Here is a 16501-nt window from a genome sequence, read left to right as displayed (position 1 = left end):
CAGTACACCCTTTTTCTTCTTCCTCATCTCAAAAGTGCTTCTGAATTGGATAGTTTTAAAACTGTATTATTTAAAAAAGAACAGAGGAGAGCTAAGCTGACTGACGATGGGCTAGCTGTACTTCGCTGTGATGGAAATTCCAAAGACTTGAAGGCCTACATGTTATCAACCCTCATATAATTTAAAGTGAGGGAATTTTGGATGTATCCACAAATCTACAGAATAGACATTTCATATCCCCATCATATCCGTGTATTTCACCCTACCTTTCCCCAATGAAAAACCTCTCTCTATTTCAATCTTGAAATTGCTATCTGAAAGAGGAAAGAAGAGTAGATGGATGGGATTAGAGAAGACCCAACCGATGAATCCTACCTGTGGAATCTTGTACAGGCCTAAGATGTCTGACATGTGTGAAGAGGTATCAGAATCCAGACCACCAACGACTCCCATTAAATTCCCCTCTGTGCCACATTTGTAGTTAGGGACAAACCTATGTGACTGGAAGAGCAGGCCCAACGTAGTACGATATGTTATCCCGGCATCATAGTAGCTGTCATAAATATGGAATCCAATAGTGATATTTGGCAAAAGCTTGGGGTTTTTATTGATTTCATGGACGGCAAACACCAAAGCCAGGATGTGCTGATAGAATTTTGTCACCACGCTGCAAGAAGAATTCGATGTTTCATTGTAGAATTCTGAAATGCCTGAACAGTGCATGAAATTGTGCTCTCCCCCCCCCCCCCCAGATCTACAGGTCTGCTCTGCTTTGAAATAGATTCAGTTGCCTGGGATAGGGACATAACTGAGCAAAGATAATTCATTTTGCAATGCCTAATTACTCCTTTACATTCAATTGGGCATCACTTTGGGTCTCTTGGAATCTCACTCCCAATAATCCCCAAAAGGAATGCTTTGGGCTTTTTGGGAAATGAGATTTTGAACATCTATTTTAATTCATTATAAATTAAGCTTTAGAACATTTCATTGTCTGCATGAACAATGGTTTCTTGCCAATATGCACACATTTATTCACACACTCACTCATGGGTCAGCAGTCATGAAAACAGAAGGAATTGTCAAAGTATAGTGAAAGTTCAAATCTAGGGGGTGGAATCATATCTTACAGTGGAACATCAATCTGCTCCTGAGATGGGGGTTTCTTGAAGTCAACGCCGGGTACAAGATAATAGATATAAGACACAATCCCACCAATTAGAATTTCACCTGGCTGGTGCCACTCATGTGGAACATGAACAAGATCATTCGCAGCACACATAACATTGTGTGCATTGCACACCACATGAGGAAACACCACCACAAGAACCATGAACACCACAGTCACCATCCTTCTGATGTCAAAGCTGCACAGTTGATTTCCAAATGGTTCTCTGTAGCCTAATCAATAATTTTAATTCATCCTACTTTAAAGAATGCACTTTAAATTTTAGCTGATGGCCAGCCAATGCACTAGTTAAAGAGACTTGTGTTCACTTTTAGATTTGCAATCTAAAGGCTTTCTAAGGCATTTCTGTATTTTAAGAACATTATCTGAATGCTTGAGTGATCTATACAGTGAAAGGGGAAAACTGCCAGAGTTTGAAATGACATAGCCCTGCCGGCCCTTAGTCCCTACACTTAAGTGTATCTACCTCAGTGGGGCTTTATATTATTTCACTCACTTGCTTATTTCTCCCGCCCCCATACCTCTGGGAGGAAGCTCCGAGCTTTGGATTTGCCATTGAAATAATGACTGTAAGTTTGATAATTATGGAAGAGATAATAACTGCTGCAGTGTTTTGGGGCTTGGCATTGCATCAGTAGTAACAGGGTTGCACTTAGAGGCCCCCAAGCCCTTCCCCTGTAAATAACTTCACACAGACACATAATTTTAGTTTAAGTTATTGGGCAATAATTTAGGCCACAACTTCACTGATTACAGCAAAAGTGAGCGGTATTGGCTTCGGCACTGGCAACAAATTATAACCGACTCCTGCCTCTCTGGCTGGTAGCCTGAAAGGGTAAACACCAAACGAGGGAGCAACATCGATGAAGATCAACCGAAGCTCGTCCCGGGGTTCCTGTGGTCCTGCCACGGCCCTAGCCACTCAAGTGGACTTCGGATGAGATCCAGGACCCCCAGATTCCTTTACCGGAATACCCTATTCCCAGAGGGGCAGGTGATGGCTGCACCTCACCTCCCCCACATTTCAATAAACCAATGCCTAACCACGAAACCTTACAAAGTTGTGACAATTGCTAAGGGGGTAGGCGAAAACCAAGTTGCTACAGCCAATCTGCCAAATGGGAAAATGTCTACCCAGCCCCTCTTCCAAAACAAGCGACCCAATCCAAAGCAAGGCCAAAGAGCACAACCTAAAATTAGGGAGGGAGGGTGTTCGGCATCGCGAAGCAAGTGCCCCCAATTACGTCATGCTGCCGCTTTTATACACCCCTGGAATCACGCCATGCATCCAGATTGGCCCAAACAGCCAGGCGTGATCCCAGGGCCTGACTGTTAAGGCTTGGGCCATGCCCAACAAGAACTTACCCAGTGGGGGTGCCTTAGGAGCCCGAGCGCAACCAGGACCCTTGTTAAGGAGGATCCCATTTATCAAGGGCTGACATAACCATGTCTGTGAAATGTCAACATAACTTTCTGCTGCTCCACAGTAAGACTACCCGCTCTGGTCACCACAGTGGTGGTGAGCTCTGAATGATGAACTTAGAAAGCAGCCTTGCTTAGAACAGAAATGGCAATATTATGATGGGCATTCTCATATTCCATTTCCAGTCCAAAATCCCTCTCTACTTTACTGCTTGGATTGCTGCATGCTGATGTGAAAGGAAGTGCATTTGTTAGTCCAAGTCCTTGTTCAGTTGACTGGTTACCACAACCAATGTACAAAATAGGATGTTCTTTCAGACTGGGTATTACTTTTAAAGTTAATGGGGAAAGCTGGTTGGTCAAAATAAACTAATATAAGCATTAGCACCCCAATCCCCTGAACATTTAGCTAGAGCACATTAAATCCCCACAATGTCCTTGTTCGCTTTTTTTCCCCTGCTGAGATTATGTCACATTCTCCACAATGACCTGGAACTAGAATTATTTGTGAAATTGTGAGCAATGGTTTTGCTGGCTAAAAGGAGAGAGAGGAGGGGAGGAGGGAAATATTAGAAGGAAATTCCGCAAAGTTAAATTATTTTCTGTGGGAGAAAAAGGGGGCTTCTGAGAAATTTTGGCTCAGTGCCACTCAGTGGCCTGTGCTCTTCACCTAGATTATGTAACAAAATTATAAATTGGAAGACTGCTTTTGTGTAAATTAACTTGTCAGAGAAGTATTTCAATATCCTGCATTGCAAGGCGACAGTGCTGCATAGCTACTCTTGCCGCCCCCAACTGGGTGGCTACGAGCTCCAGGTTGTATAAAGCAACCCCTGAATTTGCGTGTGAAGACCCCCAAACCACTCCCCAAAATAAATCACAATAGACACAGAATATTTGTTAGGTTTTTGGCATTAATTTGGCCACAGCTTTATCGATTACAGCATGTGAATGGTTGCTTAGGCCTTGGTTTGGACTACCTGAAGCTGCACTCCGGCAGGAACAGGACTGACAACTGGACACCTCCAGACGTCAGTAAGGGAAAACATACCGGGGGAGCACAGAGGCAGATTTCCATCTCTTAGTTCACCCCAATTGCTCCCAGGGACTCTGGCATGACCCTATTTGATATGGGATCAGACAGAGCAAATCAAGCCCCTGGGTTCCTTTAACAGAATTCCCTAGCAGCAGCAGCAAATGAGCAGCAGGCATAGCCAACCACATCCCCTCCACCAAACAATGAACCAATGCCTAACCGCCAACCTTACAAAGTTGTGACAATTTGCTACACGGTAGGCAAAAACCAAATGGCACCAGCCAAACAGCCAAGTGGCAAAATTCCTACCTGCCCCCCGCTCCAAAAGCAGATGATCCCTAGACAGACATAGCAAGGTCAAAAACACTGCCCTAATTATAGGGAGGGAGGGGGGGATCCGGTGCACGATGCAGCACTTTAAACAGCCCCTAATACTCCAATCAAAGCCCAAACAGCCAAATTTTCTACCGCGGCAACAGAGGTGCACCCAATGGGGTGCGGTGGCCATCCAATCGGGCCCGCCCCAGCAACAAGGAGACAGTTTAGGTGATCTCACCGCAACATGTGGCTCTCCATGATGGAGGACACAATATGTGAACCAAGTGTTTGCAACCAACTATAAATAATCTTTCCTCTAACCTACCAGTGAGGTAAAGCACATTTACACACGGTCAGCTTGTCCTTTTAGATGCAGGCTGCTTTTCAACTTTTCAGTTTTATTTTTTTGCTTCAGCAGTTGTTGCTGTCTCATTCACTTATTCAAGCATAGGTTGTTGTTTGTTTTACTCAGGCATTTAATTTCTGATTAGTTGGGTCAAGGTTAAGGTTTTCCCTTTTTGGAAATAGGCATGATTTAATAGTTGATTTAAATATTGTTTTATTGTTTGATTATGTAAGCCACTCTGTGCACCTGACAGGTAAAGAGTGGGGGATATAGCAAACACACCATTTGGAAGGGATAAAGTTGGAATCACTTATGAAATATAATCCAAGCACATTTCAGGGAGGAGGGAGAAATAGTGGCTTGCAGTGGGGGGTCTCCTGAGGTCAACATCAGGAAAGGATAATAAAAGACACAATCCAACCAAGGAGGATTTCACCTGGCTGGTGCCATGTATGTGGGACAGGATCATTAGCAATACATTTAAAACTATGGAATTTGCACACCATATGAGGGAACGGCACCAGCAGCACAAGCACCAGAATAATACTCCTCCACCTCATTGCAAAGCTTTACAGCTTCTGTCCTTTCATAGGGCAGAATCATAATTCAAAATAGCCTTAATAGATTGGAGAACTGGACCCAAAATAAGAAAATGAATTTTGATAGGGAGGTTCTGCACTTAGACAGGAAGAACCAGATGCAGAAATATATGATGGAGGAAACCAGGCTTACTGGCAGAACATGGGGGAAGGATCTAGGGGTCTTGGTGGATAAGCTTAACATGAGTCAACATGTCAGGAGTCCAGGTTCTCAGCTTGATAACACACTAAGCGTAGCTAATTAAAAAGGAGGATTTATTGCAAAAACAAACAAACAAACAAACAGATAGCTCGGGACGGCTCTAACAAAGCCTCCGGCACCCTTCTGAAGACTGCTTCTGGCATGACCAGAAGCAACTGAACTTTCACTTCTTATATCTTTTGTTCTGCTTCCTATCTTGCAACCCTCACATTCACCAAGAACTTGGACTGAGAGGGTCAGCTCCCACCTCTTCCCGTTATCTGAGAAGCTATCTCTTAACTCGTTCCCACATGTTTGTGCTTCCAGTAAGCTTTGACTGCATTCTAGCCTGCTCTCCATTCCTTGCACGTCAAGGTCAGGAGGAGCTGGAATATGCAGCTGCTGGCTTTCCTCTGTCTAACATCAAAGCAGCCTCTCTGTTCCTGGCTGTTTTCTGCAGTTAGCTGCAAACTTTCACTAGGAGCTGGCTCATTCCTGACACAACAGTATGATGCAGCAGCAAAGAAAGACCTAATTCTATTCTAGGCTGCATCAACAAACATATAAAGTCCAGATCAAGGGAAGTAATAGTACCACTCTAGCCTTGGTCAGATCATACCAGGAATAATGTATCCAATTCTGGACAACACAATTGAAGAAGGATGTTGACAAGGTGGAGCGTGTACAGAGTAGGGTAATCAGGATGTTCAAGGGTCTGGAAACCAAACCTTAGAAGAAACAGTACAATGGAATGTGTATATTTAGCCATAATATGTTTAATATCCTTAGGGTATATAATTGCCATCTTTAAATATATCAAGGGCTGTCTCAAGCAAGCTTGTTTTCTGTTGCTCTGGAGGGTAGGACCCAAACCAATGGATTCAAGTTGCAAGAAAGGAGATTACACAACTAAACATCAGGAAGAACTTTTTGTCAGTAAAGGCTGACGAAAGAGTGGAAGGGACTCCATCAGTTAGTAGTGGACTCGTCTTCATTGGAGGTTTTACAGCAGAGCTTGGATGGCCATCTGTCATGGGTGCTTTAGCTGAGATTCCTGCATTCAGGAGTTGGGACTGAATGACCTTAAGGTCTCTTCCACCTCTACTGTCACATGTTGTATATTAAAGAATTGTAGTAAATCAAGCAGAGCAATACAATAAAAAAAATAGGTGTGCAAGTAGAAATACATATAAGAAATATATCTGAAAGAGATTTAAATTAGATAAGTCAAGGACTAAGGAGCATTCAGAAGGCCAGATTTCACGTTGTACCATGGAAAGGGAATCCTGTAGGTCTATATTTGTTGTGTACTGCAGTCAGCAGCATCTATATCAAGAGTACCGGAAAGCTGAACTCTTCACAAACAAACAAACCTTAAAATGTTTTAAAAGGTATCCACTATATGATTTCAACAATTAGATTGTTACTTATTTCTCTTTTTTAGCTGCTCTTTTGAGTTGAGTTCAGGCTTGAAGACAATGATATAACATTTTGGGGAGAAGATACAACCCAAGATCCCAGCACTGGAGGCCAAGATGGAGAAGATCTCCACAGCCACTATGTACTTACCTTTGGTGCTTAAGTAGGTTGGAACAAAAGAAAGCCACACACTGCAAAACACCAACATGCTGAAAGTGATAAATTTGGCTTCATTAAAAGTGTCTGGCAGCTTCCGAGCAAAGAAAGCCACAACGAAGCTAACAAGAGCCAGTAAACCCATGTAACCAAGAAGATAGTAGAACATGTTGGCTGAACCTTCATTGCATTCCACTATGATTTCTTTTGGCAGAGAGTGCATGTCCACATCTGGAAAAGGAGGATCAGTACAGAGCCATACTATACAAATACTTGCCTGGACAGAAGCACAACCAAGAACAATAGAAGTTGAAAATCTTTTCCCCACCCATTTCCTCATCTTGGATCCTGGTTTGGTGGCCATGAAAGCCAGAACCACAGTGAGGGTTTTAGCCAAAACAGAAGAAACAGCCACTGAGAAGATGATACCAAAAGCAGTTTGTCGTAGATTGCAGGTCAGTAACTGGGGGCGGCCAATGAATAGCAAGGAGCAGAGGAAGCAGAGCAGGAGGGAGATGAGCAGCGTGTAAGTGAGATTCCGGTTGTTGGCTTTGACAATAGGAGTCTTTTGATGTTTGATGAAGATTCCAAACACCAAAGCTGTAGTTGCAGAAAAAGCCAGAGCTAGAAGAGCCAAACTGATGCCTAAAGGTGCTTCATAAGATAGGAAGTTTTCTTTCTTGGTAATGCATTGGTTTCTCTCTTGATTAGGATACCGATCATCTTGGCACTGGAAGCAATCATCCATATCTTGAAGTATAAAGAAATCATGATTACAGTTATAGCATTTTGACTCCCACTGAGATACAAATATTTATGGTCTAGGATCAGGAAACTTTGAATTGTACTGTTCTAGAATTCACTGTGATTTACAGTATACACAATACAAAACATTACCTTTTTCAGGAAATTGTTAGAGTGTTAACATGTTTTGTCTTTAAGGTAAGCTATTTTTGGAGAATGCTTCCCAGTGGATAATTCAATCAGAATTAAATCTAAATAATAACTCTCTTTTTAAAAAATAATAATAATCAATTTTTATTAGATTTTCACTTACAAATCAATCATATCAAACCAATTATTCCAAATTATACAAATATATATCTATTAAACCAAATAGTATGCCAAATTATAAAAAAATTCTTCCCCATGCTTCAAATTCTGAGGGTTCTGAATATCGATAATTGCTGCCCTTCTAATCAAAGTTCCAAGTTCTTTCCAATCATTTTAATCCAACATAGTCCAGATCTTTTCCAACAGCCTCTGAAATGTTTTCAGGCGAGATTTACCACAAAGCCTATGTTTTCTGTCCAGCTTTCACATAAATCCTTGCATTCTCCTTCCAGACTGGAATATATTCCAAGATGTGCCGTTTGTAACGGACAGATGCCCTCTTAAAGATCCAATAAGTTATGTCCAGGCTTCTGCTCATTAATTCCTCCAGTCGCAGATTTGCAGTCTTTCCAGGCAGGGTCAGCCAAATCCAGATATTAACTAACATCTTATAACAAACCCATGGCTCCCCCGCCCTTTGACTGCTTTCCACTCCCCGGCCTCCATTTTTAGCGAGCTCAATTAAAAGTGTGTCACAAGTCGTAAATCTTCTTAAAACCACCCACAAAGAATTTTAACAAGCTCCAACCGTTGATATAACCACCATAGGGAAGCTTTCCTAAATATTAATTCTCAAAGAGTTTGTGTTTATAGATTTATACAATTCAAATTTTAGAGGGATAAAGTCCCTATGCTAGCACTAAGAACTTTCAAGCTATCTGGATGGAGAAATATTAATTAAACTTTAATGTTTCACAGCTTGCCAGTAGAAATGGTTGTAAAATAGGAAATTTCATTTACCAATATTCACAGCATTTCCTATCCCAGAAAGGAAGCTTAATATCAACGGAAGACTAACGGTACTAATATAACCTAGTTAACACACCTAGGAATATGGTCAAAAAAACCTCTTAAATTGACAATTCGAGAGTTTTGGTGGTTAAGTAAGTTGCAGTCCATGCAATCCATGAAGTTTACAGGTGTGGAGGTGTGGAGCAGAAAATCTGTTTCTTGACTGTTTATGGTATTGTTTATGATAAAACACTTCTATCACTAACACACTATTTATATGGAAGACATCCCGAAATATATGGAATTAGGTAGTTGTAATGCCACTATTTGGTGCCAATGATAACAGAGCCAATTAACATACACCAAACCAAATGAGAGGTTGTTGTTGTTCTTGTTAATGAGGGTGTTTGTCAGCTTCTTCCTGCACAACAACAAAAGAACATTATCCTTTCCATGTTGACTTCAAGCAGACACTATCTGGAGGAGTTTCAGAGGACAGGCAAGCTATGGATTATTAGCTTATGCCAGGCATCCCCAAACTTCGGCCCTCCAGATGTTTTGGACTACAATTCCCATCTTCCCCGACCACTGGTCCTGTTAGCTAGGGATCATGGGAGTTGTAGGCCAAAGCATCTGGAGTGGAGTGATGTAGTTTGGGGATGCCTGGCTTATGCTCTGCTATGAAGCAGCTTTGAAAACAAAATTGACTAAACCCGCTCTTGGGCTCAAGGGACAGAAACACATTGCATTCATTCATATATAATGGTAACGGGGCCCCTGACCATCAGGTCCAGTCATGTCCGACTCTGGGGTTGCGGCGCTCATCTCGCTCTATAGGCCGAGGGAGCCAGCATTTGTCCGCAGACAGCTTCCAGGTCATGTGGCCAGCATGACAAAGCTGCTTCTGGCGAACCAGAGCAGCGCACGGAAATGCCATTTACCTTCCCGCCGGAGCGGTTTCTATTTATCTACTTGCACTTGGATGTGCTTTCGAACTGCTAGGTGGGCAGGAGCTGGGACTGAACAACGGGAGCTCACCCCTTTGCAGGGATTCGAACCGCCGACCTTCTGATCAGCAAGTCCTAGACTGTGGTTTAACCCACAGCGCCACCTGGGTCCCATATATATATATATATAGACAACCTGACAAGTAAAGATTTATCTTCAAGTCTTGTGTAAGGCATCTATTCTATCACAAACAGCTAAAAAACAAACATGTTCTCGATATATTTGATATACTATAGCATACAGTCCCCTACCTGTCTGGTTTGAAATCTTCCCTTCTGGACATGGAGTACAATTATAGCAGCAAAATGGTTCCTCCTCTTTCCTTTGTCTGCTGTAACCTGGATGGCAGTGATCATTACACAAGGCAAGGGGCACCACCTGCCCATAAAACAGAAGGTATTGCATGTATTCTATTATATATATATATATTGTTCTTTGCCTTTTCATCAACAGGGTGCTGCATTGAAATAAGGCACCCAGAGGGTTTTTAAAAAAAATAAATTAATTAGTACCCCTAACTATACAATGGTTGTGACAATCACCAATATTTGTGCATATTCAACCCAATGAAGATAATAGAATCATAGAGTTGGAGGGGACTTTGAGGATCAAGTACTCCAACCCCCCGCAATGCAGGAATATACAGCTGTCCTATAAAGGGATCAAACCTGTGACCTTGGCATTATCAGCACCATGCTCTAACCAACTGAGCCACTCAGCCAGTAAATGGCTTAGGGAAAGAAAATGTCCAAGACAAAGGATCTACTGATATGCGTTTCCCTTTCATAATATGTTTTTAAAGATGCAAGTGGCAACTTGGTACCTTTAAAGAAATGAATCACAGAAATGAAACGAAAGATTCCTACGGAGCACAATTTTGCATTGCATGCTTTCTGTGCTTGTTGCATGTGGATGTTCTCATTATAAAACATTTATTTCATTACTCGATTTTAATTCCACATTAGGAAAATAACATTTCAAACATCGCTACATCAGAAATACAGTGGGTAGGCAGAGGTGTATGGGAGCAAAAGAACACGCCAAAAATGATATAAATTTATAATTCCCTGACACCTAAAATGTTATTCCACTGAATGATTACAAAGGCTCTAACCCTTTGTTGCTAGGCACACCACACTAACTACCTTCCACTTGTCAACAGATCTTGGTTCCACTAGATAGTGTAGGCGCTTCAACCAGTGATTCAGGGCAGAGCTGCAGGGTTTTAAACCCTGGCAACCAAGACCGCTACAGTGACATGTAAGAAACCCACCCCTAACCATATAAAGAATCAATGAAGCTAAAAGGAACTCCTTCATGGTTATAAAACAAATCTGGTGATTGTCTACCTATAGACCTCAGAAGCTGCAATTCTGTCTCACCTGGTTAAAACTCTGGTGCCATGTAATGATCTTTTCATCAATGGAGAAATGACTGCCCAGTGGAGCTTGAGGATCCATTTCCCCAACTTTCACTCTTAAAAAAGACTTATTTGGGAAAGTCACCCAGTTGATAATATCAAATCCACCTTCTAGCTCACGTTTCTCATTAAAAAAGACAGTGTCCCCCGCACTGTTGTTAAACAAGATATTTCTCAGGAAAGGTTGAAGCTACAGAGGAAGAAAGAGAATTGTAGATTTGGTAAAATAGAGAACGCACCACAAAGGTTCTGTTTTTTTTCCTTCATGCTGGGATCAATTCATACTATTTGTTGAAACTCCCCTTGAGTTTTAAGGGGAGACATACCTGCCCCGTTTCCATTTTAGAAACTTATTTTGTATTTTGCAGCTAAGAAGCATTTTTTACCTAGAAGTAGTAGCTGCCTTCATTGAATGTAAGTAAACCTTATTAGTTTTCCAATTTTCTGTGGTTTATTGTTAGCAACAGTGAGAAACTGAGGATCAGCAGAACCCAAATAAACAGGGATAAATTATGAAATTTCCTAATTCCTAATTCCTAGCTTCCAGTAAACAGCAAAAGTGTTTGGCCTCATGTGTCTCCACACAGGTTGGACAGGAGGCTTAAACTTTAAATTCAACTCTTTTCAGCACCAGCTAAAACCATTCAAGCATTGCAGTATTAGCAAGACATTTGACTTAAATTTGCCAGCATGCTTCCGTAGACTTCAATACAAAAAAAAAACCCCTCTTGTACTGCTTATCCAATTTCACCAAACCAATGAAAGTGTGTGTTGCTTGACAAACCAGAAGTAAGTACAGTAGTTTTTATCACAATTGGATATAAATACAGTGGTACCTTGGGTTAAGTACTTAATTGGTTCTGGAAGTCCCTACTTAACCTGAAGCATACTTAACCTGAAGCGAACTTTCCCACTGAAAGTAATGGAAAGTGGATTAATCCCTTCCAGACAGGTCCACGGAGTACTTAAATGGAAAGTACTCAACCTGAAGCGTATGACTGTATATGGCATGTTTGGGTAGAAAAAAACAAGGTTTCAAGTGGGTTTTTTTTAGCACTTTTAAACTTAATTGTGGTATTTTATATCAGATCTAATTGAAATTTGAACCATCTATTGATAGCATCAGAATGATATAACAAGAATCCATTGTATCTGAAGAAACAAGTTTTTATTAGCAACAGAGTTATGCAGCTTAAACTCAAGGAACCATGTGTTTGATTCTCACATTAACTAGGGCCACTTCTGTGCCCCTAGGGTAATAAATACATAAAACATTCCAGGGTTATCAGATAAAAAGGACCAAATGAAAAAGCAACATTTTCTGTGGAAGTGGAAGCATCTATGTGTTCTCTCCATGCTTTAGTCTTATGCTTAGATATTCATTAAAAACATGACCTGCTTCCATGTTAATATTTACCTGGAAATGTGACTTTTGAGGTCTTAGAAAGTCACCAAGCACCATATCTCTATGTTTGGTTCTGGATGCCAACATTGCATGCAAAGCATGTGCCACAGCATAGACGGCATTGTAGATGCTGTAACTTTGGCTGGTCATCTGCATTTCAAAAAAAGCCCCAGGAAGGCTCTCCAGCTTTTCCTCACCAGTGCAGGATTCCTCCTCCGTCTCCATATCTAGAAACTCGCAACTGAATGCCTGTTCCCAGAACAACCTGATAAATCCATCGGACTCAGAGTGGGGATTTAGGTTCAGGAGGAAACTGTGGAACCCCTTAACCTCACTGGAATGAATGGCAAAGGATAAGGCACCATGGAAGTTTTGTATATCCAGATCTTTGTGATATGGTTCCGATGAGAAATCCCAGTCAGCGGTCATAACCCACACTTTGTTTATGGGACTCACACTCATCATTATGCCTACTAGTAGCAGCCATTGCAAACCTGTCTTGGTGTTTTTATCTGCATTGACAACAAATACATTGACGTTCGTTTTGCTTAGGGACTCGGCCATATTCTGACATTTCTCTATCATCCCCAAACCACCAGAACCGCCGTAGTTTACCACTCTCTCAGTGACAGCTATACAGATGCTATTATGGGAAAGCTGGCGTGTCAACATTTTCACAAAGGTTTCTCCTTTATCGTCAGCTGTGACAAGTATGCCAACCCACTTCCAATGGAAATAGAGAAGAAGCTGAACAATGCCCGTGTATTGATGTGCTTCACTGGGAGCCATTTGGTACAAGGAAGAAGTATGGTCTTTTTCACTCACCGCTGGAGTAAATGAAGAATAGGTGATCTAGCGAAGAACAGAGGGATTTTTAAATAACCAGGTAGGATATTTATGTCTTTAAATAATCAAACACACTTTTCAGTACATCATGCTTCAGCAGAGGGAGAGATTGGGACCACAACGATTCCATTAACTCCATTCCATTAGGCTGAAACAGTGCAAATGCATTATGGTGAGTGCTGGTTTGGTTTCATCACACCAACCAAACTCTTCACGCCTACACCTTTCCTTCTGATTACAGCACACCAAAATGATGCTGGGAGGAAATAGAGCTGGTTTCCATGTGATACTTCAGAGCAAAATTTGGAGAATATTCTAAAGCAGGCATCCCCAAAATTCGGCCCTCCAGATGTTTTGGCCTACAACTCCCATGATCCCTAGCTTACAGGACAAGTGGTCGGGGAAGATGGGAACTGTAGTCCAAAACATCTGGAGGGCCGAAGTTTGGGGATGCCTGTTCTAAAGCATTGGTTCTCAAACCTTCCCATATTTTCTACTCACAAGGACCACTTACATGGCTGAAAATTATTGAGGCCAACCAGACGTATGATAGTGAGGCAGAAGCAAAGTTTGGCATAATCAGCTGACAATTCATGACTATTTTCTACAGATAACTATGTTATTTAAAAAAAATAAAAATACGCAAGACTTATTTGTTTTAGCCTTCCAAAAAGCAGTCTCCTTTTCTTCTCCCCCTCTCAATGCCCTGGGAATATACACTAAGGCTAAATCATATGCCATAGTTGTGGAATCTTCATTCCAGCCACACTCTTCCTACCTGTAGAATCTTATAAAGTTCCAAGATAGAGGCCATGTGGCTTGAAGTTTCAGAGTCAAGGCCCCCAATGGCAGCTATCAGGTTCTTCTCAACACCACACTTGTAGTTGGGGATGGTTTTCCTATGATGAGAGATGAGGTTCAAAGTATTCTGATAAGTCATCTTGGCATCACAGTAGCTGTCATAGATCTGGAACCCCAAAGTGATGTTGGATAAAATGTTGGGGTTCTTGTTCACCTCATTCACAGCAAAGACTAAGGAAAGGACATGCTGGTAGTTCTTTGGCACTGCACTGAAACAATAGAAGGATTATGCATTTGGTGGGTTTCCCCTCCTGCTGCACAGAGCTCATGTTTAGAAAGTGAATAAACACACAAACACATTAACCCACAAGATTAAAAATTGAGGCTATGCAATAAAACTGAATTTTGTAAGATCCAAGGTAGACCAAAGAAAGTAAACACTTAGGTAAACTATGAAAGTTGTTCCCACAAGTGTTGGCGATGTCTACCAACTTATACAACTTTAAATGAAGATTTGACATTTGTATCAAGGGAGATAGCTACTGATCGTAGTGGCTATGTTCTCTCCCCACCATTGGAGGCACTATGCCTTTGAATCCCAATTTCTGGGAATAGGAGCTGAGAAGACTCCTGTAACGTTCAGGACTTGCTTGTGGGTTTCTCATGGCCATCTGGTAGGCCACTGTGAGATCACAGTGTAGGGCTCTATGGTCCTTTGGCTGGAGCCAGCAGGGACTTTCTTACATTTGCTAGTTCTTATCACCTCCCTGTGGAGAACAGACTGAAATGTATGACACAACTGCTGAAGGGCAGAGTAGGAAGAAGGGTAAAATATGGCTGCAGATCAAATGTGAATTTCAAAGGATGTCAGCGGTTTATGTTTCAAAACTTTTCAGGAAATCTATTAGGTTTTCCTTTCAATGGAAATTGAGCTAATGTTCTCCCCTATTCCTATTTATGGACAGTCCAGACAATGGCCCCATGTCATTGACTCTAGATCAATCTACTGCCTGTCTTCTCTACTACAAATCCTACTAGACACCTGCCAACACTGAGGAGACTGCTTTCTGATCATACTATCACATTTATTATCTAATGTTTATGAATGAATGAATTTATTAATACAGTCGCAGACCAGCATCAACACGCATAATATCACAAATCATAAAACATATCAAAAATACAAGGGACAGTGTGAATATGACAAGGATTTAAATATAAGAATTACAATTACTTATTAGCGTACCCCCTGTTCCAATGTTTATTTTTTACGTACATAACCACAAGCTTCCCCCCCAAAAGAATAAAAAATATGTCCTTACACATATTCATCAGCAGGTGTTTCCTTTGGCTTTTCCTCAAAGTCTATTGAAGTGAAGATAGGTGCAAGGAATTGTGAAGTGATGCCACCAATAATAAAGTGTCCCGGCTGATAATACTGGTGTTGGGCGTTGAAGAGGTCAATCACACAATGCAAAGCAGAACGTGTCAAAAATAGAGGGAACACTATGAGTAGGGTCCAGAAAGGTAAACATAACATCTTGAGATGTGGAGGTTCTCCTCTTAACCATAAAGCACCTGTTTGAGTCTAAAATGCTTATCCTCACCCAATGCCAGCATACTATTTGCCCTCATCAGCTCTAGTCTCTGTTTATTAATGGTAGAATAGCTGTCATTGGAAATGGGGTGTTTTTTTTAGAAGCAATCTGATGTTTCTCTGTGGCATATGGGCTTCAAAATAACTTACAGATATTGCTAGAGAAATAATGAACTACTGTGTGTTAAGATAATAACATGGTACACAGTCGCGGGGGGTGGGTGGGTTGCAAGGTCTGGCACCATGTGCAGCAGAAACATTAAACAAAATATGTTTTGCCCCCTTGAGAAGATATTATCTGTTGCTTTGCAGATTGGACAGAGCAGGAAAGATCTGAATGAAAATAATAGTGGATTAGCCAGGCCATGGGAGAAAATGGAAAGGCTTGTGTTCCATTATGCTCCAGAGAAGGGAATGTTCCACATTAAAGCATTAAGCACTTCATGGCTCATTGGAAGGCTGCCAGAAAAGCCCCTCTCTCTGTTGTCTGATGCTGTAAGCAGATCCAGGCCCAGTGCTTTCAATAATCATCTTTATTGCTCAGTAATCAAGGAGCCAGCACATCCATCAGATAAGCAGGAGATAAAGTTCTGTCCTCTCTCATTTATACCTCCATCTTTGCATTTTTCCACTGTGACACAGCTTTTCCTAATCATTCTAGCCTTTTCCCAACCCTTATTTCCTGCACTGAGAGTGGGGGAGGGGAAGGAACTGAAACAGGACTCTATTGCAGAGGAGGAGACACAGCCCTCGCTCCTTCTCTCTCAGCGTCTGTGGCTACCTGAAGCCTCTCCCCTTCACCCTCACTCTGGGCTGACTATCTGCCATAGCTGCCAAGTTTTCCCTTTTCTCGCGAGGAAGCCTATTCAGCATAAGGGAAAATCCCTGTAAAAAAGGGATAACTTGGAAGCTA

General features: G+C 41.6%; 1 protein-coding gene across 1 annotated transcript; it reads right to left on the bottom strand.

The window, feature by feature from the left end:
- Positions 1-6514: 6514 nt before the first annotated feature.
- On the bottom strand, positions 6515-16244 carry LOC118078221 (vomeronasal type-2 receptor 26-like). Its single transcript, XM_060281302.2, has 7 exons — positions 16199-16244; positions 15314-15356; positions 13969-14260; positions 12357-13196; positions 10902-11129; positions 9771-9897; positions 6515-7416 (listed from the first exon to the last, which is right to left on the bottom strand). Exons 1-7 carry the CDS (start codon positions 16242-16244, stop codon positions 6515-6517), a joined length of 2478 nt encoding a protein of 825 aa, XP_060137285.2.
- Positions 16245-16501: the final 257 nt, after the last annotated feature.

This window comes from Zootoca vivipara, chromosome 12 (assembly GCF_965207765.1).
Source record: "Zootoca vivipara chromosome 12, rZooViv2.hap1.1, whole genome shotgun sequence".
In the NCBI taxonomy this organism is placed as follows: domain Eukaryota; kingdom Metazoa; phylum Chordata; class Lepidosauria; order Squamata; family Lacertidae; genus Zootoca; species Zootoca vivipara.
This window is presented reverse-complemented; position numbering and strand designations above follow the sequence as displayed.

Bases quoted from the DNA above. Each gene is read 5' to 3' on its own strand.
- LOC118078221 (XM_060281302.2), bottom strand. From the start codon at position 16,244: ATGATTAGGAAAAGCTGTGTCACAGTGGAAAAATGCAAAGATGGAG. The intron at 13,197-13,968 runs GTAGGAAGAGTG...GTTCTTCGCTAG, and splicing joins AACTTTATAAGATTCTACAG to ATCACCTATTCTTCATTTAC. The intron at 9,898-10,901 runs GTGAGACAGAAT...TTTTATGGGCAG, and splicing joins GGCACCAGAGTTTTAACCAG to GTGGTGCCCCTTGCCTTGTG.